This window comes from Furipterus horrens, unplaced genomic scaffold (assembly GCF_987537825.1).
Source record: "Furipterus horrens unplaced genomic scaffold, mFurHor1.1.pri manual_scaffold_3, whole genome shotgun sequence".
In the NCBI taxonomy this organism is placed as follows: Eukaryota; Metazoa; Chordata; class Mammalia; order Chiroptera; family Furipteridae; genus Furipterus; species Furipterus horrens.
The window spans coordinates 69,836,323-69,862,996 of record NW_028327173.1 but is presented as its reverse complement, the minus strand read 5'-3'; the positions used below and the strand labels follow the sequence as shown (position 1 = coordinate 69,862,996).

Sequence of the window (26,674 nt, the reverse complement as noted above, 5' to 3'; positions counted from 1 at the left end):
ATTAACCATACAAGTTAAAAAACATTCAAGTTGTTTTAAAAAAAAGATTACAGCATAACACAGAACCGATCTATGTAGGTAGACATACTGACTTCAACATTCAAAATAAAATGAATGTTATATGTCCCTAAGCTAGTTCTATATTCTATGACTGCTAATAATGGAAACTTCTGGATAAATCCACATCCCCAGACTTATCTCTCATAGAAAGTTAGATAAGCCATCATTGATATATACCATTTTGGAATGTAGTAATACATAAACCTCTATCTTTGGTCTTTTTCTACTTTGCTTACTTCATTCTCTCTCTTTTCACCCCAGTCAAGACTCCAGTAATCAACCTTCTCTGAACAGGATCAACTTAGACAAAACAGAGATCTGGATGGATGACTCCAGGCAGAGGAGAAATCTCCAGTAATGTTCTCAATTTTGTGTTCACTCTTCCTTTTAGCAGCTACCTAATTATACCTAAGATGGTGCATTAAAAAACAAAAAACATGCACACTGAGAGAAAAAGAAAAGAGTCTGAACTATTGATCTTCACCTTGGTCCTATGGCTTCCCTTTATCAACCAGTATATGCATTATTTTAAGTTCCCAACTGTAAACATATACAATATATAACAAAGCACCCAGAAACTTTGTGGAAAGCACCATATAATTTCCAAGAAGAATGTGTAATGTGGGGGTAGCTATGGCAAAAAAAAAAAACCAAGAGAGAAACCACTTTAAAAAATGGCAATTCACAAAATAAATGCTTTCCAAAATATTTTTTAAATGGATAAATTCAATTCAATTTTAAGTGATGACCCCTCTAAATATTTTCTCATTGTTTTAGTGTTGATAAAAGGTATTGATATATGCCTCTAGAACAGGAAATTATCTTAACCTACAGAATGGTTAGAGCACCAGTACCAGCTTGAGTTCTCCAAAGGTACGCACAGCTCATTGCTCAAAGAAACAAATAAAGCAAGTCTTTTGACTCACTTAATCCCTAACACATCCATTAATTATCAGATTTGCACCTTGAACCCCTAGGTACCCAGCTAAAACTGCATATGGCAATGACAAGTAATTAGGGAAACTAAAGCGCTGATTCTCCTTGGGTAGATCTAACTCAAAGATCATGTTGTTATACCAAAGAAGTATTCCAAGCACCACAAGTAACCTTAATTCATATTTTATAATCAGCCAAGAGAGCAAATACTAAAACTTTAAAATAAATTATTCATCCTGCCCTGCTCTCTAATCAAGAACTTATGGCTACACAAAGAACTTTTTCACCCCATCTCACAATACACAACAGCAAACATTAAATGAAGAACAATAGTTACGAACTCAAATCTTTAAAAAAAGGATGCAACAAAGCTTCTTCTGCCGTTATTCTTGAAGCTGGATTAAGATCCAGAAGTTTATCAAGCAGGTCATAAGCTTCATCAGGAACTCTGTCCCAGCTTTCTAAATTGGTAGTGTTCGCATCAAAATGACCGCCACAGCCATTTCTGTGCCCTTTATACAATGAATTTCCTGAGTACTGTGCTTGAGGTGTTTGTTTGAGGTGAGAAGCTTTATGGTCAGTCTTCTCTGAAACTGATGGGTCATGAGCAGAACCTTGAATATCACTTGTTAATTTGGAAGTGTTAGTGTCTGTACCTCTGAGCTTCTCACAGAGTCTTCTCAAGTCTTGGGCTGGGACTTGATTGCTACAAAATATTGATTTGCCTAGAAGAGAAAAATTACACATTTTATATTCTTTGAATAAATCAGAAATCTCTCTCTTATGAAATACGCAAGTCCAACCACTGCTCTGTGGATATGTTTACACTGAGTGTGAGATAGAGCACCACATGCTATTTTAAGTTGTTTTGCACTGCATAGCTGCAGGTCAAATCATAAAGTGGGAGATAGTAAGTAGAAAGCAGGGACTTACTAAGATAAGGACTCACTTGACTCTGCCAACCTCTCCTGCTTCATCATATCCTTCTGTAGTCTAACCAGCTGTAGCTTCTATATGAATTTGACTACGCTTCCTGTCCTGGCCAGGATACCCTGCTATCCCCAGGTGCCCAGGATATTCCACTAAGCCCAAGAATTACCTCTGTGAGGCGTGACCCCCTCAGAGAGTTGGTCATTCTCAACTTCTGTTGCATCCTGTGAAGATTTCTACTATTATTTTTGCTATCTTGTGTTGTAACTGATAAAGTGTATGCCTGTCTTGCTTACTAGACTATGGGCTCTTGAAGATAGAGACTATCTTACTTATCTTTGATTCCCCATAACCTAGACAAGTTTGGTATGTACTAGGTTCTCAGTTAACAATTGTTGGATTGGACAAAAAGGATTATTCATCCTCTCACGTCATTGTTCAAATGTCACATCCTTACAGATGCTGTTCTTGACCAACTTGTCCAAAACAGCCGAGCCCTCTTCACTCCCTTTCCCCTTGTATCTTTCTCAATACTGCTGATCTATATGGCAGTTGTATTTGTTTATCTGTCTTCCCTTCTAGAATTTAAGTTCTGTGAGAACAGAGACTCAACAATATCTGGCACACATAAAGTCCCATAAATATTTCTGAATAAATGAATACACAAACAAGATTTGTTTTTAAAAATATAAATGTCTTTGAAACAATTTCCCAACAGGATTCTTCTTATTAGGCAAAACTAAGTTAAGCATACAAACAGGCAATAATGTATTATATTTACCTTATATATCCTTAGAAATGTGGCTCTAAGTGAGGAATACAGCATGTAGGTTCCTTTCTAGGGAATTTATTAACAATCTGGATTGTTACAGCAATTAATTAACCTAGCACTGCATAATACAAAGTTACTTTTACATATTCTAATTGCTGGATTGGTGCACTAAGGTGAAAGAAAAAGGAGAGGTGGCATGGCAGGCAGGGAGGAGACAAAAGAAACAAATTACCAAAAACTAACTTGGTTGAGGATCATGTCAATCTTTTTTTTACTTTTAAATCTATTTTATCATTTCTATTCTCTCTAGAAAGTTATAGCCAGAGGAGAATAGTCATATAGTTTTACAGTATTCCTTCATTTGTAGGCTACTCTGAAGCCATGAAATAATTAACACTATGTGTTACAGCATCTCCCCAAATCACATAATATGCCTAAATTATTTTCTTATATATCCAAAGAGAGGATTCATTATTCAGGGAAAATAACTTAAAATTTTACATTCAATCAAAAAATATTTTTTCTTTTGAAAAAAATTTTAATCTTCACCTGAAGACATGTTTATTGATTTTAGAAAGAGAGGGAACGAGAGAGAAAAACATTGGTTGACTCCTATACACACCCACACCAGGAATCTAATCTGCAACCTAGATATGTGCCCTGAACAGAAATTGAACCCTCGGCTCTTTGGTATAGGGGACAACGATCCAAACAACCAGGCCACCCAGCCAGGGCCGTCTTTTGAACTTATTTGACACAACTCAACAAGTACTTACTGGCAATCTATCATGGGGCCTGGTCTAATGGTTCAGGACAGTGGGGCAGGTTACACACAAGAGAATTAGAAGCATTCTCACTGCTAATCTTAGGTAAGTAATTTCTTTAATCATAAAAGATAACACAGTCATGGCTGCTAAAGTTTTGAGTCCTGTATTCAAGTGATAGTAAGATTTGACTGACAACATATAAGTTACACTAACCAAACTAAGACAAGTTCTATATAGCATTATTTTTTATATAGGAGAACAAACATTATAATAAATGTATAAAAGCTTTTGCCTGCTACATGACACTTGCCCTGGAATGTTTTTGTATCAGATGTTATACTTCCATTGTTGGTCCTCATTATAACTGTGATTACAGATGGGGGAATTTAGCTTTTCAACAAAATGTTTTGATGTTCTTTCATAAATATCATGTTTAAAAACTTCTCATAACCTGGCTGCTGTGGCTGAGTGGATTGAGCGTCAGCCTGCAAGCCAAGTGTCGCTGGTTCGATTCCCAGTCAGGGCACATGACCAGGTTGCACGTCAGGTCCCCAGTTGGGGGCACGAGTGAGAGGCAACCACACAGTGATGTTTCTCTCCCTCTTTCTCTTTTCCCCTCTCCCTAAAAATAAATAAATAAATAAATAAATTAATTAATTAAAAAGAAAAACTTCTCATGAAGATATTCGATAGTAGATAAAAGTTTTCTCAATCAGTTGAAAAGAAACATATTTATATAAGAATACAATTTCCAAGAGCCCTGGCTGGTTTGGCTCAGTGGATTGAGCGTCAGCCTGCGAGCTAAGTGTCGCTGGTTCGATCTTCCAGTCAGGGCACATCAGAGAAGGAAAACTCTGACTCCAAAAAACCTCCGCTGCCTTGCGGCATACCTCTTCAGGGGAAAGGCTAAGGGAGTAAACCCCGACAGAAAATCCGGAGCCGGAGTCCCTAAGGCGGTTTGACGTTGTAGTCAACACCGGCAACTCCTGCGGCGCACCTGAAGCCAAGCTGTATTGACTCCGTCTTTCCCTTGGACCCTTCAGCTACGAAGAGAGGGGGGGTCTGCTGCATGGGCAACAGCAGACCCTCCATATCACCCTGCCCAGGCTCTGTAGCTTCAGCTTCACTGGAGAGGACACTTCAGCGTCATCGTAAGATGTCGATTCAACACGGGAGGAGACAGATACCGTGTCACTCCCGAGTCGGACTGCACAGCCATTCTCGGCGGTGCAGATAGACTCTTAAGAAGCTACACCATTGTCTCTTGAGACGGACGGCTGCCGACGACGAGAATTTCCAAGGTATCAATCCTGCTTCCCACTTATGGTCACTTTTCCCTTGTATGTAATATATTAATTCCCCCTACTTCCCTTAGATAAAAATTTCTTATACAATCCAATTTAAAAATGAGCGGAGGACCTGAACAGACACTTCTCCAAAGAGGACATAGAGATGGCCAGCAGACATATGAAAAGATGCTGAATGTCACTAATCATCAGAGAAATGCAAATTAAAACCACAATATCATCTCACACCTGTCAGAATGGCCATCTTTAATAAATCAACAAACAAGCATTGGCAAGGATGTGGAGAAAGGGGAACACTAGCGCACTGTTGGTGGGAATGCAGACTGGTCCAGCCACTGTGGAAATCAGTATGGAATTTCTGCCAAAAATTGAAAATGGAACTGCCTTTTGACTCAGTGATCCTACTTCTGGTTATTTATCTGAAGAAACTTGAAACACAAAATCGAAAGAATATGTGCATCCCTATGTTCACTGCAGCATTATTTACAATAGCCAAGATCTGGAAGCAGCCCAAGTGCCCATCAGTAGATGAGTGGATAAAAAAGCTGTGGTACATTTCCACAATGAAATACTACTCAGCATAAAAAAGATGTCCATCTTTGCAACAGCATGGATGGGCCTGGAGAGTATTATGCTAAGTGAAATAAACCAGTCAGAGAAAAGAGAAGTACCATAATGATTTCATTTACATGTGGAATCTAATGAACAAAATAAACTAACAAAACAGAAAAGGACCCACAGAGATACAGAAAACAGACTGACAGTTGTCGGAGGGGAGGGGCTGGGTGAAATAGGGGAAAGGATTAAGCAAAAACAAACAAACCAACCCTCCTAGACACAGGGGACACTGAGTGATTACTAGAGCGAAAGGAGGGGTGGGAGGGCATTGAAGAGGGTAAAGGGAAATAATAATTTTTCTTTTAACAGGTGCAAGAAAGGTATAAATTTTGGATTGACTTTGCTGTAGAAACACTTTTTGTTAAGCCTCTATAATAAGGCTTTCTTTAAAACCACCATTAAGCTTTTCTGGTGAATTAGACCACGGCACTGTTACCCAAGCAAGAAACAATAATTTTTTTAGAAGTAGGTCTTGGTCCAAATCACTTTTCAAAAAATTTATCTATTTTAAAATTAACAAGCCTGGACCCTTCTGTGCATCTTATTTTTCTGAGTCATATTTTCCAGAACAGATGGGGTGAGACAATCATATGTATTTCCTCTTTTTTGTAATTTTTAAATTTATTGATTTTAGAGGGGAGAGAAACATATATTTGTTGTTCCACCCATTTATGCTTTCATCAAGCATATGTATTTCTTGAAGTTCCTCAGATAATTCTGATTGCACTCCTGATTAAAACCCGATGATCCTGGGGCGGCGCACAAGGCAGTCAAGCTACTCTTGAAGTGGGTTGACTGAAATTCTGTCCCAAAGGGGTATTTTATATTGTGTGGTAACATACTGACTCAATCACACCCATTCACTTTGGAAAGTATTAACATAATTGTGCATTTGAGTTCAGGTTTTTGAGCACAGCAAGGCTGCGATAATTCTCAGGTGCCCTATGATGTATACCGTATATCACAGTCTTGAACTACATGAACTTTGTGTAGCTAAGGAGATGATTTTCTGTGTCCAATATACGAGGGGGACTCCCCAAAACCCTGGAATTTATTTACAAAAAATTATTTATTCTTACATGTTTAAACTTCAGTCACCTTCAAAGTATTCTCTAATTCGATGCAATACACCTACTGAGACATTTTTTCCACTGCTCAAAACTGTTTTTGAACTCATCAATTTTGATGTTAAACTTTTAGCAGTTCTGCCATATTTTGTTTCACTGCTTCCACATCAGTAAAACGTTTCTCTTTGAAGACTTTTTTCATCAGGAAAAACAAAAACGTCGCTCTGGGCAAGACTGGATGAATAGGGAGGGTGGGGCATGGGAGTCATGGAGGTTTTGGTCAAAAACTGAGGAACGGTCAGTGTTGTGTTGGCAGGGGCACTCATTAAGTCACCCATCATAAAATAGGCAAACGTGATGAAAGAGTCTTCAAAAAAAATTCACCGAAGCTAAACGCAGTCTCTCACAACAACGTCAGCTGGTTGGTACACTGATACAGGTGGGTTCTTCGAATACTCCCCTAGCAGGGGAAGCCAGTACTACAGGGGCCCATCCTTCAGAAGGTAATTCTGGGGTTTTTTGGGTCCCTCCTTTGTATGCTTACAACATAACTACATCAGTAGAGGTATTCTGTTCATTTTCTTTTCTGCTACACTAACTCTAAGAAACCTGACAACTAACACACATTTTATTACCATCCTTATTACACTTTTAGTACAGACTAAGATCATTTAAGGCAGGCCCCAAAGCACTCGATGCTTAATAAAGACACAATAAACAAATTTAAAAACATTATTAAAAGTATTTATGAAATAAAGTTAAATCACAACTACAGGGAATTTAAATTTTATTCCTTATTCTTTTAAGATTATATAGTTAAAGTTTTAATACTGGAGCAGTGTAGCACTTTGTGCTTGGTAAGATTAAATAATTAGATATATAGAAGTGATGAAAAATGTTCTTACACAATGTAATTAATTTTTAAGCATCTGAGAAACTTTCTAACATGAGAACTTTATGAATACAGAATGTTTATTTGTAAAGAGAATTCTGTAATAATTTATTAAGTATAGTAATTTGTAGAAGAGAATTAAAGGCATTTGTTTTGTCCTATAATATAAAACTGCTTACCAAAAGTTTTAGCAGCCTGGATAGTTTCTGTGGATCCACGAATTGTCATAATTTGAGCCAAAGCAGTTAAATCATCACTTGCTTTATAAAATGGATATCGTCCACTAAGCAAAGAAAGAAATATGACACCTGCAGACCACATGTCAATTGCTGTAACAGAAAACAAACTTTTTAAAATTCCCAAATCTATAATTTTATCATTTACATAAGTAGTTCTTAACCTTTACTGTATATTCAAATCATCTTGAGAGCTTTAAAAAATTCTGATGCCCAGGCCCAATTCTCAGAGATTCTGATTTAATTGTTCTAGAGAGAGATTGGGCATCAAATTTTTTTTTTAGTTCCCTAGATGCTTTTAATGTAATTTTGGAATTGAGAATCTTTAGTCTAATATCTTTAATATACAATACGGTATAATTTTCTTCTAGAGCAACATTCCTGGTAAACTTAAAAGGAAGTTCATCATTAGAAAATTTAGAAGATCAAAAAAATCCAAAAATAGCTGTGGGAAAAATATCTAGGTGCTCCTCAAAACTTATACACCACAGTAGTAAAAGTGGTTAATTTTAGTGAAACGTACTGAATAGCAGTAGGTCTTCTTCAGCCAGGTGCCAACCCTTTCGCTACGGAAACTTTGTTCTCCAGAACACTGGCAGTTAATATTAAGACCAGCTCGGTCTCATGTTCGAAAACTTTTTTTCTTGTAGGAACATCTCTCCTAATTGTTGATCTCTGAATACCACCAAATTTGTTCTCTATTCCATTGGGCACTTATCGCCTGCCTTTCTTGGTTCCCTCTGTACCTCTGCTCCTTTAGAGTCTTCTTCAAGCCTTAAGTGCTGAAGTTCTCCAGAGCTCCAACCTTTCTCCCCTTCTCTTCTCTTACTGGCCCATCCATTTCATGGTTTCAACTACCATTTATATAACAACACTCAAGTGAATTTCCAAACCAGACTTCCCTGAGCTTAAGGTTTACTTTTGCTATGTTGGATATCTCTATCTGGGTGTTCCCAAAATATTTCAAACCAATTATGCCCCAATCTTATTTTCCCCTACAATTTAGTTGCTATTTCCTTATTCTCCACCTGGTTTCTGGTACCTATCAAGTCCCTCAGGCTAGGAATCTGATAAACATCCTGGATGCCTTTTCCCTCACCACCCCACACCTAAATCTCACACCCACTTATGCCCTAAGCGCTGCCTTTCCAATCATTCACTTTTCTTTGTATTCCTATTACTAATGGCCTCATTCAGGCTTTCACCCTCTCTCACCGGGACCACTGCAGGCCACCACTCTCCAAAATCTACCCTCTCAGCACACATGCCAAAATAATCCACCTAGAAAAACTACTATCTCTTTCCCTTCACAACTTACTAACACCTACAGGATACAGTCCAAGCCATTTAACAAGTATGATCTGACCTTATCTAACTCTTTACAGGTTAATTTCTCACCATTCCTAGATTTCCATCTTACATTCTAGCTACACTAAACTTCTGATCCCTATATGACTAGACTTTGCTGTTTAATGAGTTCCTCTGCTTATGCCTTAATGCCAGCCCTCGCCCCAATTTACACTGTCTTCTCAGAGGTTCACTCTTCATAAACTTTCTTCCAAAATCCCTTCAGGTTATTTAGATATCCCTAAAATACCCTGTAAAAGTTTTATAACCATACTCACTGGGTTATTTTATAATTCCTTGACAGTGTGTCCTAACTAGAATACAAGCTGATAGCTTCACTCATTTTTTTTCTATCATTAGCAAGCAGAGAATATACACAATGAACGAATGCATTTCTTTAACATCCATAATCCAAGTGAATGGTAGGATTCATTTACTCAATAAGATGTTTCTGTGTTTCAGTTCCATGACAACTTTCTTATTTTTCAAAAACTTTTTTAATGCTATTACATTGTTTTCACAATACCAAAAAATAAGTTTAATGAAACACACAATCATACGTGCGTCACAGGAAACTTCTGAGGTATTAAGCGAATAGATAAAATTCTACCAAGTCTTAGGTTAGCAAAGACTACTAAACACAATTTATTCCCCTACACAGATGACGTTAACAAAATTCCTAGTAAAATCATCTTGTAAATAAGAAAGATGTGATCTATTAAAAAAATTGTATTAAAAAAAAATCAGGATTAGAAACTTTCATAAACAGTACTGTCTTTAAAAATAGGAATACTACACTGCTAGAACCACTTACATAATTTAATTAAAAGCAGATCTCAAATATTAGTCATAAATAAAGATCATAAAATAAAATCTAATTTTTATATTTTATAGTTCTGTCTTTCTAGAGCAACATACCTGTAGTTTGATTGGGGCACTTTGTCAAGACCTCTGGTGCTCTGAATCCTGGCGTACCTGCCCTTGGGGCAACCTGTTGCCGCCTTGATGGCAAAATAAGATTTTTCTGGTTATGTTAAGGTTTAATTCTTTAAGACCAAAAAAATAACGTTTATCCTATTAGTTCACAGTATATTCTGCCTTGATATCTAAATAACTAAAAGTTATTATGAATCCACTGATAAACCAATGCAAAGAAAATCCTAAATTTTGCTTCCACAGATTCCTCCCCACCATCTTCTACTAGTTCCCCAGCTTATTCCAGAAAGGTTTTAAGGTAACTTCCAGGTATAAAAAGAGGTAGTAGATGATAAGAGCCATAACAGAAAAACAGAATTCAATGGGAATTCGGAGGTATGAAACTTCATTTCTATTTTGAGTAATATACTTACTCACTAATATACTTATTAATCTATTTATTGGGTTAATCAGGAAAGGCTCCAAAAAGCCAACTCCTGAAGGAAAAGAAAAATTTATGTGGCAAAGAGTTGGAGAAAGAAGTGAGAGAAGAGCTCTATTATTTAGGTCTGGTTATTCTACACTGGTGGGAATAAAGAAAAAAAAAAATTAAATCAGCAAGCAAAATGTACAATTCAAAGATTCCAAGAAGACTATTCCCCCACCAAAATATAAGAGCAACTGTGGTTTCAGAAGAGCATATGCATGTCAAATGAATAATATATGACAATAATTATCATTTGCTCTTGAAAGTTATTTCTCTCATTCATTGCCCATGTTGTTCAGAGAACTGTGTTACTCACTCACTAAATCATTTGTCTAACAAAATCAATGCAATTTCTGTTATTGTCTAGCAGCATGGTGGTGATTTTATAGCACCATCAAAACACATTACCTTGAAAGGCAAATACTGCAAACTTTATCGGTTTCATAACAGTCACAGGTCTGGCTGGCTGGGCAAGAACTGGTACTTTTCTTCATCACACCACTATTCATAACTTTTGTAGAAACAGCTTTCTTTTTTGTTGCTAACTTTCTAGATATTACATCCACAGTATTTGACTGCTTCATAAGCTGTAAAAGAAAAGTCGTATTTTCTATTGTCATGACATTTAACATGATGTCTTCAAATGCTAGTATGGCAAAATGAATAATTTTTAAAACTGCTGAATGTGCTACTGAGTTAAAAAAAAAAACTTGTCTATTAAAACATTTAAGGTCTTTTAGGTTTTCCTGTCGAATTAATGTATTTAAATTTACTAATTAGTCCTAGTTTGGTAAATATTTGACTTATACTTCATTAGAATTTTCCTGATATGTTACAAAAACATGTAAGTTACGTTCTAGTGTCTAACTCCATTTCAGAACTGTAAACTGCACAATTACATCGGCTAAGATCAAAGCTGTAATTTGTTGCTCATGCTAGCTAGCTCTGCAGGATATCTTAAATCAATTTAAAATCATTTAACATTGGTGACAATTTTATAAACTTTACAAACATCTTTACACTATCAACTGTGTCAGAAATGTGTTAATTGTTGGGATCTCACATTCTAGCCAGTGAGAGAAAGGCCTTAACAGTCCAAATGTTCCTTTAGAGAAAGAGCAACAACAGTCAGCTAATGAAAAATTCCACCAGAAAAAAATCCTGGAGAAAAGTGTTGACCAGATACTCAAAGCAAGCAATACCTACTGCCAAAACAAAACTCTACTTTTAAAAACTTCCTAATAAATGCTAATCTAACCATTCCCTATTTTCTTCAGTCTATGACTGATGATGGCACTAATAGGCTACATTACTTACTTTCACTGCAGGGCTCTCATGTGAAATGGAGCTGTGTATATTGAAATTTCTTTCTCCAAAAACAGAGCGCTGGACAGAAAGGCCTACAGATCCATCCTACAATACCAACAAAAACAAGGAAAATAAGGATTATATCTGTAACACTTTCTGCCAGCTGTACTCTGCCATAGTTTTGAAAGAGTTAAGTGACATGAAACAAAAACAGCTGCATCCAAGTCATTCTCAGGCACCAAAACACTTCTGTGAAAGGAGAAAATAGTCTAGACAGAACTCTTAACACCCATAAAATGTTATCATAGTCCACAAATATACATAACTAAAAAAATTCAAAAACCACCTGCATGGATGTTATATTTTGCTGTGCAGCTAAAATGGAGATAGACACTTCAGAATTTTTCCCCTGTAACTAATGCTTCTTGTAAAAAGGATAATTAATCTGAACTTTAAAACATGCAGGGAAAATTTATTATTTTCCATTTCTGTTATATAATATACTTCTAATAACAAACACATCATAAATCTACCAAGCAAATTTGTTTTAAAATAGTAAAGCAAAGAAAATAATAAACAAAATAGGAAAACAATCCATTATAAATCTTAGAAAATATCTACTCAATTGGCTATATAACAAATGTAAAAATTACTTTAAGTTGCAAGTATTATGCTAGTATTATATCTCCCTCTGTTGGATGAAGAATTGCATTTCTAAAACCCTGTTAGTACTTAGGAAATAAAAGAGGTAGAACCTTTACATCTTTTCCTTGTTTAATCTGAATTTGTATATTTGCATAGGGCCTTTTAACAGAAGTTTTTGTGGTGGGCTGCTGATCCTGCTCCTTAGGTGCTGCTGGGCCACTCAATGAAATCTTGTTTCCAGTAATTAAATGTGATTTATTCTGTGAACAACTTCCCTGCTGAGCTTCAGACTGGACAAATTTGAGAAGCTCTATTTTCGTATCATGAGTTCCTTGAGCCAAACCAAAGTCTACCAAGGCGTACCTAAGAAACAAAAGTAAGGTTTTAGTTTCCTGTAATAATTAAAACTTAGTAACATAACAATACGCACAATTTGTATTCATACAGAAACTGTAAATCTTCTGGTGACCATTTAAGAATCTATACATTCTTGAAAAAAAAAAAAAGTCTTACAAACAAGGTAAAAATTTAATTGCTAACTATAACTGAAAACTAAGAAAAGATGTATCACACACACAAATCTTTTATTCCCCTTTTCCAATGGCTAGTACTGATAAGGCAGACAAAGAATACAGGATATAATACAATCCTTTCTTTTCTGAAGGTGCCAGCAATATCATTATAGCAAATAATTTTTAATTAAACTAGATTAAAAGACATAAATTAAAACCATAATTTTAAAATCTGATTTAAAGAAAATTAAAGAGAAAACTCAGGAGTAGGAAGCCACAAGGAAATAAGTTATAGTTCTATTCTTCTTACCACACTTAATGTGATCCATGAATGAACAGCAATATTTAAGTTTTCAATGCATCTATGTATCATATAATCATCATAAAAGATGTAAACACAAAACTTAGGAAATTGTCTATCATGTGTCCAATTCCCTCACTTACTAGAAAACAAAAATGAAGCCCAAAGATAAAAGAGAAAAGTGTGAGGTCAAAAAGAACTAGATCCTTTCTAAGTTTCTTTTAACTGAGTGTCATTTTCACTGAGCCATGGAACATCTAATGATGCATACTGCTTTACTAATATGATTTTATCTTCTCCTTCACTGTATTTCCCTTTCCCAATCACAATGAAAATCTGAAACAGGCAAAATCTGTGCATGACTGTTGCAGTATATTCTATGCCTAGGAGATGGATCCCATAGCACAAATTCATTGAAGTGTAAATATTTTCTGGTAACTTTCCATACTTACTTTTTCAGGCGCCTATTATACAAAAAATTGCTGGGCTTAACATCACGGTGAACAATACCAAACCAATGGATGCGTTTCAAGGCTTTAAACAGATTAAACATATATTCCCGTACTTCTTGAAAGGAAAGAGAATTCAAGATGTCCTAAAATAAAGTTATGAATAGGGTCATAAAAAATTTTACATTAAATATTTAGTTAATAAAAATTCAAGAAATATCAAAACCTACCAAAAAGGACTCATGCTCCAGATATGGCATAGCAATAACCACATGATCATTTTTCCTAAAGCAGTATTTAACTCCCATGACATTGTCTTGTCCCCTAGCAAAAAATGCAGAGTAAACGTTAGAGGAAAGGTCAAATAAAGTGAAAACTTTTATGCTTATCTTTTTAAATGCAATTTTAGCAATGCATAAATAATGCTAGAAGACTAACTTAAAACTATCACCATATAGGATAGTATACACTTTTAACTGACTTATATAAGATATTTTAAAAACAAAAATAGCACCAGTTGTAAGTTTACTATAATAATTCAAACATGAGATAATTATCATTCTAGTTGTACAAGTGACAGAATGAAAAAAATGAATAAAAATTAACTAGATTAGCAGCAGGTAAGATGGTATGAGTAATAAATAAATTTAAAAATAGCTAACATTTACTAAGCATTCACTATATGCCAAGCTCTGAATCTAAGCACTTCACAACTATTAACACATTCACTTAATCTTCACAAGAACCCTAAGAGAACACCGATATCATTTCCTCCCACTTTTCTATAGGTAAGGAAATTGATGCACAGAGAGGTTAAGGAAGTTCCCCATTAAACCAGTATGTCATGCAGCCAGGACTTGAATCCAGGCAGTTTGGTCCTGATCTATGCCCTTAACCGCAATGCTACAATGCATCTCATAAAAGATGAGGAAAATGAGAAAAACACGATAAAGTTGATTTCCATGGCTTTCAGCCTGAGTAAAACAACTTGAATACCAATAAAATATGTGCAGAAATCAGGTAAAGAAGTTTCAAAACCAAGACCTCATCATGTTGATAAAGATTTCTCGATATAGGACTAATTCCTAAGGGAAAAGTCAGTGACAATAATTGCAGAGATGTGGTACATAAAGCAGTGAAAATGATTAGAGAGAAGAGAAAATTGAACCTTGGAGAAGTCTCAAGCTGGAGGGCGAAACAAGAGGGAAGGGGCTGAAAGCCCAGAAAGAGATGTCAGCCAAGAGAGGAGTTTTGAAGGAAGAGGTGATCAGCATGGAGGTCAAAGAGAATAAGAACAGAAGGAAGGCTTTTAGTTTGGCAAAGAGGAATTAGCTAGTAATTTTTCAGAAAGCAACTTAAGTGGAAAGGAAGAGGTAAAAAAAAGGATTTAAGGAAGGAAAATAGAATACAAAAGAATTAGAACATAAGGACAATTTGCCTGAAATATCTGGCAAAGAAAGAAAGAAAAACCAGTGTGGAAGCTAAAAGGGAAGCAAGATCACATAAGGACTTTTTAGTGAGCACTGTTTTAAAGTACAGGAAAGAAAAAATGGCAGAGGGAGATATTTAAAGTGTGGAAAAATAAATAATCTTATTCAAGGTACAAGAATGTATGTAATCATGTCTTAGAGAGGCCATCTCATCCCCTTGTCTTCTATAACAAACAAAAGGATGAAACAAAGAAATAAGCTTGTTCATTCTATAAATATGCAGTGGGCACTATTATTTGCTAGACACTATGCTAGACATTAGGGATGCAATGGTGAATTAAAATGAACACCACTTCTGCCCTCATGGAGTTTACCATCAGATAATAAACAAGGTAACAAATAACATTATAAGAGTTTTAAAAGAGATCAAAAGGTCTGTGACAACAAAAAACAATCTAATTTAATTCAAAAAAGACCTCTTTGAAGTGGTGCCACTCTTGCTCAGAAGAGGAGCCGGCACTGTGAGGGGTCTTCCTGAATGACAAAACAGTATGGGTAGTGGCCCTGAGGTAAGAAAGCTCTTAAGACGAATTTGAGAAATTGGCATGAGACAAGGTTGGATTCTTTTCAAAGTGCCCTGGGAAACTGCTGAAGGATTTTAAGTGGTTGAAATAACAGTATCCAATATATATTACATACATACATATTCTTATATTTTAAAGATTACTCTGGCTGCTTTGCAACCATTAGATTAAGGGAGGAAAGAGAAGAAGCAGGCTACTACAGTAATCTAGGCTTAGACTGAAGTAGTGGTTGAGAAAATAGAAAGATGTGGATGAGTTTTTAGATACATTTAGGAGGCAAAATGGCAAGACTTGGTATTAAATGTGGTTTAGAGGAAAAATGGAGAAACTGAGGATGAGTATTAGGTTTCTGGCTTGAGCAACTGGATAGAGATGGGTATATGAAAACCAGTTCTTGCAATATGATTATTTTTTTTGTTAGGCAAAGACAGATTAAAATTTAGTTTTTGACACATTATGTCTGAAATGTTTATTAGGTACCTAAGTGGACTATGTCAAGTAGGCAGGTGGATGTATATTAATCTGCAGTTTAGAGGTCTGAGTCTAGATGTATATTTATGGGAATCATTAGTATGTATTTAAAGTCATGTGGAAACACATGATCCTAGAGTCTAGGAAGGGTCTAGAGAAAGAGAGCCCAGGATCAAGCACTTAGTAACTTCTACATTTAGGGGACAGGTAGGAGAGAAAGAACTAGCAAAGGACATTGAAATTGAAAGGCCAAATAAAGCAGGAAGATAAAAAAAGTATGTGGCAGTACAGAACTCAGAAGACAGTTTCAAATCAGATACGATAAACATTGCCTAGAGTTCATGTGAACAAAAACAGGAACTGGCAAAATTAAGTCATGATTAACTACCTAAAGGATTTTTAGTTTAGCACAGAGAAGAGCAAGCATATCTATGTGTAGTAAAAGCGGGGGGGGGGGGCAGGGGGGCAGTGAAAATAGCACTGGCAGATAATTTTTGAGAAGTCTGTCAATGGGGAGCAAAGAAATGATGGAGCAGCTGGAAGTGGGGTAGCAGTAGTACAGGGGGGACAAAAGATACTAGATCATGTCTGAATGTTGATAAGAAAGCCCTAGCAGAAAGACCAATGAGAAAGACATGCCAGATGATTCTGTTGCACAAAATAAAATATGACATTAGGCTGTCTATAGTAGGGGAGATATGAAACATGAGTTCCCCACATTTAAAAAAAAATCTAGATCATGATGCCAAGGTTTATGATTTGGCAGGAAGATGAGAAAAAAAAGTGGTAAAAAAAACAGGAAGTCAAGCTTAGCCTCAAGTGAAATGACTCCAAAAATTAGTATTAATTTAACTAACCATTCCAAGGTTAGAGGAAAAGTACTAGCAAATTGCAAACATCTGACTGAAAAATATGTTTAAATAATAGACAATATTACTATCCCCAATGGATAGCTACATAAAAATTATATACAGGCAGTTCAATTAAAATGTCTTTAAATTACCTACCCAGCCACTGTGAGGCACTGAAGTTCAGCTGCAATTCTTATAGGATGACTTGTTGGAATTAAGTGTTTTAAGGCAATTTTCTCTTCAAGCCCTACTTGTAACTGTGCTGTTGCCAAATAAACAGAGCTGAAAGTGCCTGTAAAATAATTTATTAGATTTTTCAATATTTGGTTTTAAAAAATGTTAATAAAACAATGCTAAAAATGATCATAAAAACTGTTTAGAACCCATACAATTACCATAATCTATCATTAATATTTTAATAACAATGCACATCTGTGAATATAATTTATTTTCAATTTTTAATAAATCTTAATTGTCCTCAGTCCTTTAGGTGATATATTAATTAAACTAAAGCTCTATAGTATATCCATTTGACTAGCCAGCATGTCATGACCTATTCTAACAAGTGTTTTTCTGAAATATTGTTGTTTGAAACCACTTTCTTAAGACTTGGATACTGGTGTGTTAGAAGTAGAAATGATAGTTGTATAAGGGAAAAAAAACCTACAATGAAGTAGATGGAAATTTTTTAATATTTAGGCATTTCTCTACATAGCCATCAAAAAACTATTATCTTTTATTCTCTCATTCCCTTCACATCTGTCTGCCAAATTCACCCTTCATTCAATCAATGGTATTTATGTTAACATATTAATATTGACCACTCTATAAATATTGTACCACCTTATTTTCATCATTTTGCCATCTTAGGTTTCATGTATGTTTCAATGTACAATTCTACCTCACTGCAATAAAGAAAGAGGAAAAAGATTTGGCTTGCTTTTATCAAATCTCCCCATTTGAATCTCAAGTTTTTCATTTTGAGTAATTATCATTAATAACATATTGTTAACATATAAATACTTTTAATAACACATAAGTATAAAGATTAAAATAGGACTGTTCATTTTACTGTAAATATCTATTCTGTCATTCTTTCCTGGGGTAGGGGAGGAGCTGTTACCATATACTACTAATAATAATATAGTAATACAAACATGGTCTTAATATTTTAAAAAAGAATATATTTTTCAATAAGAAATAATAATAAATATCAAGATTAAACAAGAAAAAAAGAAGGGGGGAAAAAGGTAAAAAGATGATAAAGTATATCCCCAAATTACCTTCTCCAATTTTGTCCTTAATCTTAAACACATTACCAAGCTGTGGTACAGCTTCATAAAGCTGCTCAATATCTTTTTTAACACCTAATAAGGAAAAGACAATTTATAATTATAATTAATGAGAGTATATTTTATACTTTCTTAAGTTACACTCAAATAAATTCTAAAACATGAATTGTTACAAATAAATAGGTAAAAGTCTTAAAATCATGATAGAATAATTAAAACCTCATCAAGTTGCTATAATTCACATATACCTCTTGAACTAACAGACAAAACTGGTAAGTCCCAGAATCACACACACAGAATTTCTACTACTCTGGAATTACCACATACTAACAGATATACTGTCTTTACCTATAGTACAACACAATGAAGCTAAATTTAAAAGATAACAAAACAATGTGTGCTACAATCACTAGATGGCATGACAAGGACACAATACAATCTTCTTGAAAACTATTTCCTTCCCCGAAAGATACAAAATTCCCCAGGCTTGGGAAAGTTTTATGTATTGTATCTTCACAGTATTCCCTCAGAGAGAGGGTCTACTAAAGCTCTTAGGAATGTTAAAAAATATTTTTTAAAAACATTGTAACATTACCAACAGTGTCCTCTATCTTTGACAGCAGATAAATTGCTACTTTTAAATAAATACAAGCTCTTTACAAAAAGATACATGGTTAAAATAAGGAGAAGCAATAATACAAAGTGTGATAAACTACTAGATACAAAAGAGAACTAAATACCTGAGTCATCAGATTTTATTCCAATATCTAGGCCAAACATCAGCTACTTTTCAAGTTAATATTCCACACAGTGTAACACTTTAAGACATTTTCAAAGCACTTTCACATGTATTATCTTTTCTGATCTTCAAAACAGCACTATGATATATAGGTAAAATAGAAACTATTACCCTGATTTTGCAGATAAAGAAACCCCATTCAGGAAAGTTAAATCATAATGCCCAAATTCACAGAAGTATTGCTGATAAGTCTCTAAACTCATTCATTTAACAAACACTGTGTTTAAAGAAATGCTCAACAATGGCCATATTTTAAGAAATGAACAAATTTGGTACAGCCCCTGTTCTCCAAGAGTTCAATCTAGTGGAAGAGAAAGATGTAAAAAGATCGCTCTTCATACAAAATGAGAATTGTAATAAGAGGAATGCATATATTACTAGGTAGAAGGGGGGAGAAAAATGAATACTCCTGAAGGTGCAAGGAAGCTTAAGCTGTATTTTGAAGCACTCACCAAGTAGAAAAAGTGAAAGAAGCTGTTTTAAGAAGAAGGAACTATGTACGCAAAGACATGGAAAAGGAAAAAAGGCATTGATTATTGTGGGGAAGTAGAGTGGGGTAGATAATGAAATTCAGTGTGGCCAGGGAAGGGAAAGGCAGAGAATGCAAGTGAAAGCCATAGTTTTTAAGCAAGAAGACAATAAATGGATAATTTGAGAGACTGGAAGAACATTAAGAGCTGGAGAATAAATAGCAGGTTAGTTCAGTATTCTTTCCACTCTATCAGCCCATTTAAGAAAATAGGAAAACTTACTTAAATTACCCTCACCACCTGCCTTCTACTTCATAGACGGACTAGGAAAGCTTCATTGTTTCAGTACAAATGGCAATACTATAACAGTAATTAAAAGTACCAGTTTTGGAGATGGGAGGCATAAGTTAGAATCCTGGTCCCATTATTTACCAGCTGGTGTGACCATTCCTTGAGTACACAACTCATCTCAGTGAGCTTTAGTTTCCCCATCTATTAAAAACGGGATAATAACAGTACCAATGCCACCTTGATACTGTGAGGATTAAATAACATACATAATGTAAGAGAAGCTTTTAACACAATGCCTGGCACATAGTAAATATTAAATAAATGATAGTGGTAATTGTTATTGTTATTAACATTACTTTTTTTTTTTTTTAGGGCTTTTGCTCATATTATTTTATTTCCTCTGCTTGAAATCCTCTTCCCTTATAACTTCATGTGGCTGGCTCAACTGTCACAGACTCCTCTGACATCCTATTTAAATTAGCATTCCTCCCATTATTCACACCATCCTGTTTTATTGTCTTTGGAATACTTATCTACTATGAAATTATCTTGTTTATTTATTTGTTTGCTGTTTGCCTCCTCCCACTAGAATATAAATTTCAACAATATAAGTTCCCTGTCTGTATAACTCACCACAGTACACTCAGCTCTTAGTTAGCACAGTGCCTGGCACGTTTGCTGAGTGAATGAATGATTGCCATCATTATAGCAATTCAGAGATAGCTGTTAAAAACAACAACAAACCCTAAAGTTTAGAAGTTACAACAGAATGAAGCCACTGACAGTAGCAGCTACCTCACTACTTCACTCCAGAAACCAAGACCAAGGCCTGGAGGGGTCGGGGAGGCAGGCTTTGTAACAGTCATAATTGCCACAGTCCATTAGAATCTTTCCTAATGTGTCCATTCCAACCAGCTTCAAATTCCAGTGTCACAGGAAAGGCACCATATATGGGTGCCTTTCAATCTGATAGTACATTTTATAGTGCATTTCTTTGATTCTAAGACACATTTTAACAACTTTGAAATTGGGACACAATTTACAATTGTTGGCTAGCATCAAAACTAACAAAATAGATGTCAGTGACATAAATAAATCCAAGAAGCCATTGAGGAGCATTCGTATTTAACTCTTAAGTGCCAAAAGAGCAGTAGTGGTGGTGATGAAGAAATCAAATGTAGGCCAGCTCCAAATAACTGGGCTCTTCTTAAGAGCCCATTAACAATGGCTTTTAAAAAATATGGGTTAATCCAAAAAAAAATTCTGCATCAGTAATGTATGGAGAATAATGTTGTGAAGGGCAAAATACAGTATCAGAAACTTGGCATACAAAGTGACTCAGAAGATACAAATCTGAAAAGTTTATTTTCCTTTTTCATTCCATACCTGAGATATTCAATTATTTGTCTAATTAGGTCTAAAAAATCTCTTTCATTAAGTATAAAAGAAAAATATTCTAGGCAATAATAAAGTATTGTGTCTTAGTACAACCGGCAGCATTTTTGAGCAGCACATAAAATGAAATATTTTATAACCTTGTTTGTAGTCTTTTTTATTATTAAATGTATTGAAGGGTTTATATGCATGTTTTGTTACTGTGTACATGATTAATAACACCAAAATCTTTGTAGTGGGATGATAGGAGTTGCCACTGTCCACTAGTTTCATGTAGCTATTCAAATTGAAATTAATTTAACTTAAATAAAATTAAAAAATAATTTCCTAAGTCACAGTAGCCACACAGAAACATTTCCATTATTATAGAAAGTTCTATTGGACAGCACAGATATAGAAGAAAGCCTGGAATCTAAAAGACGTGGATTTAACTCCTATCGTTTAACCACATAGCATTCACTTCTTAAAGGGTTCAGATTAGATTAACTTTACTTTCCCACTATGAGTCTATGGTTTTCCCATGAGTTGCACATTCCAGAATTTCCTTTTGTATAAGCATGAGCTGGCAATTAGAATTAGAAACAGTGGTTAGCTATTAGAAATCACCAGAAATAAAATATATGTAATAAGCCCGGACTGGTGTGGCTCAGTGGGTTGAGCATCATCATGCAAACCAAAAGGTCGCCAGTTTGATTTCCCGTTCAGAGCACATGCCTGGGTTGCCGGCCAGGTCCCCAGTTGGGGGTGCACAAGAGACAACCACACATTGATGTTTCTCTCCCTCTTCCTCCCTCCCTTCCCCTCTCTCTAAAAAGAAATAAAATCCTCAAAAAAATTAAAAGAAAATGTATGTAATAAGTCATTCACAAGCCATGTTAATGACCATGTAAGCTTAATGTGCTTCCATAAAGCTACTCACTATGTACTTAACTAGCTTTACAAAACTCTAAATATGTTTATATTAAGGTTTCTGATTACTACAGAACAATTTTGACATTATTAAACAGCAGCAAAACTTCCTGATAACCAAAGTGAATGCAAAAATCCTCAAATTCTGAAGCAGGAGATGAGAGCAGACAGCAGAAGAGAACATTCATGTCAAAAGCTAGAAATAATAAGTTTGAGGATTTGAGGATTGGGTGAAGACCCTAAAAAGTCCACAAGCTAAAAAAAAAAAATTATTTATTTTTTATATTTTATTTATTTCTACTGTGGGGAAGAAAGGGAGAAAGTAAGGGAGAGAAACATCAATGTGTAGTTGCCTCTCAACAGTATGGAAGAGACAGTGTGAGAGAGACAGTGTGAGAGTGTGTGTGTGTGTGTGTGTGTGTGTGTGTACACTTAAGAGTGAGTGTGTGTGTGTGTAGTTTATAGTTCATTCTTTTACTGAATAGATCTTTAGCACTTGCTAAATTTGGAATATAGTATTTTTTTAAGGCTTGCTGAAAGAATAAAAAAATAAACATTTGGTCTAATACTCCACCAGGTACTTTATTCAGTGCAGCATTTTTTAAAATAGGAAAATAATCTAGTAGTGGTTCAATAAGAAAAAGCAATTAAATAATTTATAGCATACTATGTAGTGAAACATTAGGCAGTCAGTCATCTTAAATCAAGCTGCAAAATAGTTAATTATAAAAAATGTTCAAGACCGATATTGCTAAGAAAAAAATTGAGACTAAAAATAAGTTGGCTATAATCCCCAAAAACTGCCAGTTATAAAAAATAGTCAAGGCCCTGGCCAGGTGGCTCAGTTGGCTGGAGCGTCGTCGCATACACCAAAATAGTTGCAGGTTCAATTCCTGGTCAGGGTGCATATGGGAGGCAACTGATCACTGTTTCTCTCCCACACTGATGTTTTTCTCTCTCTCTCTCTAAAATCAATGAACATATCCTCAGGTAAGTGTTTAAGAAAAATAGACACGGGCAATATAAAGTACAGTATATGGAATTATGGTGTCAGGTGCGTACTGGACTCACTGGGATGTTCACTTCTTAAATTACATAAACGTCTAATCACTATGTTGTACACAGAAACTAATATAATATTGTAAGTGAACTGTGATTGGAAAAAATATATATCATATATATATATACTTATATATTATATAATGGACAAATACTCAAAATACTTATATATATTATATAATGGACAAATACTCAAAATTAATATCTTTTGGACAAGGACTAAATATGCTTAAGACAAAGATGGAAAAGAAGATTTAGCTACCTTTTAGGGAAAAAAAATGTAGTTAACTGTAACTCCTCTATTTGACAAATTTTAATTCAATACCTACTATGTCCCAGGCACTGTGCTAGGCAGAATGAAGGTGTACATTTTAGTGTACAAGATCAGGAATTGTTAGAACTCACTTCAAGGTCTGCGTTAGGGTCAAATAACATTTCATGATGTACACTGAGATATGGTGCTTTATTACTGCTATAAACATTTCATATATTTTTTGTCATTGAATACTGCTTTTGAAAACTTAAGTGAAAATCCCTCCAATGTCAATTTCTAAATCCAAGCTTAATGTAATACGGTGAGTAGACAAAAGAACATAGGTTTAGGAGACAAGAATCTCTATTATGGGTATCAACAAAACTTTGTGTTCTTAGACAATCACTAATATTTAGAAGCAACTTCAGCTGTAAAAATGACATGGTTGGACTACAATCCTCCTTCTAAAATGCAATTCACTCCTAAATCTAGATTTTAGGAAGCTTTACTGATTTGTAAAAATGCTTTTATTTATACATGCAACTCACTTTAGGTCTCAGGAAGTTCTGTGTTTTTAAAAATAACCGAAATTACAGAATTGCCTGTACATCTTTGAAATTACACACGTACCTGCTAGTTTAAAAGTCTGCTCATGTTTTTTTAATGGGCCATCCACCTGCAACCGGTCACACATGGGAGAAAAAGCCATAGGTTCATCCTCCTGAATTCCCAAAGACGACTCCATCACAAAGCTACTGGGATGAAAATGCCAGCTAAGGGGTCATGTCCACAGGGGAGCAAAGCAGCTGTGAAAATTACAATACCAGAGAATATATAAGTTTAAATCACTCACTGAACCAAGCACTAAAAAATGCCACTGCCCCCAAAGCGGCAAACATATAAAAATGAACCATATGTTAAAATCCCCAGAGTTAGAGAAATGCGGGCCATTTCTACGGATTCCATTTGATTCACTTTCACCTTCCAGAAATATCGGCAGGGGGCCGAAGGGGAATTTCTAGCCTGGGAGCGGAACTCCGGGTTGTGGACATGCTGAGGCAGCGTGCCCGGTACCGTCCTTGCCCCGGAATCAGGCTTCTGGCGCACGGGGGTCAAGGGGAGGCCTTAGTGGGGAGAGCGGTTTGACCTTAAGAGGGCAGGAGGAAATCGTTTGTCTACTGAAATGGAGCGCCAGGAAGTTCGTCCAAGGCCCTATGCAAGCTGGTGGAGAACTGATACCACACTGGCCGCGAGAGCCGGAAGGAAGAAGGGAAGGGGGAATGAATGGGATCCCTACAGCAGAGCTGACCACGAGCTCAGCGGGGAAGGACCTTCCTCTCAGACCCGAGACCGAACGGGATGCTTAGTGCGCAGGCGCACGATTTTCCCGCTGCGGGACCGCGGGACCCTAGGAGGGGATCAGAGGTACTGTGCTGCAGTAAGACCGAAATCACGATCCAAAATTCAGTTCTAATCCCTCACAATCTCGCGCCAAGGAACAAACCGTTGGAAACTCACGGTTTAAGGGAACACAACTTCTGTGACTCCACGGAGGCCTGGGTAGCCGCTTCCAACAGCGCCCCACCTACTGAATCTGCCAAATGCGCCTGCGCAACACTTCCCGCTTCGGTGCTTCTATTTGCTCACGAGCAGTGTAAAGCTCTCCTAGCTGCGAATTACGCTGCTGGGCGCTTGCGCAAAGGGGTTGGGTTACTGCCCTGAGGCCATAGCTAACCAAAAGCGGTTACAGAAATAAAGCCCAGGAATAACCCTTTACTGAAAGAGAGTGAGCCATAAAGTTAATTATCCTACACAATTTTCAAGAAAGAAGATAATTCAGAAACAGGAAAATCTCAGGTCCCGGAGTCTTAATACATCCCAACATATTGTGGTCGCAACAAGACATTTGGTACTCTCTATTCAAGACTCACTTTGGCTCCCTACTTTTGTTATGGAGCATTAGCGAGCAAAGAGGACACGAGGCAATTTAGAAATAAGTTTATGGCGTTTATTTACCTGGCCAGGGACGGGTCTTCCCACCTTCAGAAGCAGAAGATGGGAGAGCTGCCCCGCCTTACAGACTAAAAGGTTTTTAAAGGCAAAAGAACTATACTCATGTCCTTGGGGTAGCCAGATAACAACAAAAAAACTACACAGGCGTGAGAAACTACATATACACACGCTTTCTAATTTAGAAGGGGCTTCAGCTGATAAACACTTGGTGCAGAACTATTCTCATGTCCTTGGCTACAGCTAGGGTCAGCTAGCAAAGCGGGGGGGCCTCAAGGTTGCTAGGATACGTGAGCAAAAAAAAAATAACCTGCCACTGGGGTAAAACGCAAAAAATGGAAAAGTAAAAAATGACCCATTACACTTTTACTATTTTTTGTTGAATGCCCTACTTCTCCGTTAAAAACACAAAAAATGAAACTGCTAGTTGTTTATGGTTGTATTACCAGAAATGAGCCCAGTGGCATTCAGTCAGTGTATATTTATTGAGCCCTCAGTAATGAGGCAGATTTCTATATGAAACTAAATTACAGTGACAATAAACAAACGAATAAGTGGACAACATTCTTTCAGATATTGATTAGTGCTCTAAAGAAAGGATGTTACAGTGACTGGGAAGAAGGCACCATGATAAGAGCCTATAGGGAAAGAGATTACCAGGTAAAAGATAGAGAAAGTGCAGAGTCAGAAACGAGCTTGGTGTGTTTCAGGAGGGAAACTTTCACAGAACATCAACATCAAACAAGGCCACTCTGTGACCATTATGGATCAAGACAGACATAAGATCACTCTATAATCATGTCTGAACATAGACAAAATCAAATGTTTGTACAAGCCTCCCTCTCCCCCCGAAATGAGCAAACGTTTTCCTACCCTGGCTAATATGAGTGACTGCTGCTTCTTCCTCAATTATAGTTCTAGCTTCATTCCTTCTAGTTAATACTTATTGAAATACCAAATTGTGGGATTACCCCTGCCTCCAATCCAGAGCAAACTCCCTCTTCCTTGAACCCTTTCCTAAATCATCTAACACAAGTCCACATTTCTAACACCCTCTTAGTTGCCCCATGGCTCTCCATAGTGTATATTTTTACTGAAACAAGTAATAAACCCAACTTATTCAACTATAGCTGTGTTCTTAGTGGCCTTTGGCTGGAAAGCATTGACAATAATTAAGTCCGAGATGCCTATTAGATACTATTAGTGTCAATAAAGAGATGGCTTGGCTATGAGTATTTCCAACATTTCAAAGCTGGGCAGAGGGGGAAGAGCCAGCAAGAGACTGAGAAGGAGGTACCTGTTTGGCAAAAC

The 26,674-nt window shown here is 36.1% G+C and overlaps 1 protein-coding gene across 2 annotated transcripts; it reads right to left on the bottom strand.

The window, feature by feature from the left end:
* Positions 1-794: 794 nt before the first annotated feature.
* Positions 795-24,940, bottom strand: CDC7 (cell division cycle 7). Of its 2 annotated transcripts, none has more exons than XM_090271725.1 (12): positions 24,872-24,940; positions 23,984-24,159; positions 18,169-18,252; positions 17,042-17,177; positions 13,780-13,873; positions 13,553-13,695; positions 12,398-12,650; positions 11,652-11,747; positions 10,743-10,921; positions 9,851-9,933; positions 7,529-7,678; positions 795-1,721 (listed from the first exon to the last, which is right to left on the bottom strand). In XM_090271725.1, exons 2-12 carry the CDS (start codon positions 24,096-24,098, stop codon positions 1,330-1,332), a joined length of 1,725 nt encoding a protein of 574 aa, XP_090127851.1. In that variant the 5' UTR covers positions 24,099-24,159; positions 24,872-24,940; the 3' UTR covers positions 795-1,329. The 2 variants fall into 2 exon arrangements, with proteins under 2 accessions (XP_090127851.1, XP_090127852.1); XM_090271726.1 differs by having other exon boundaries at positions 12,404-12,650.
* Between the last annotated feature and the right edge of the window lie 1,734 nt (positions 24,941-26,674).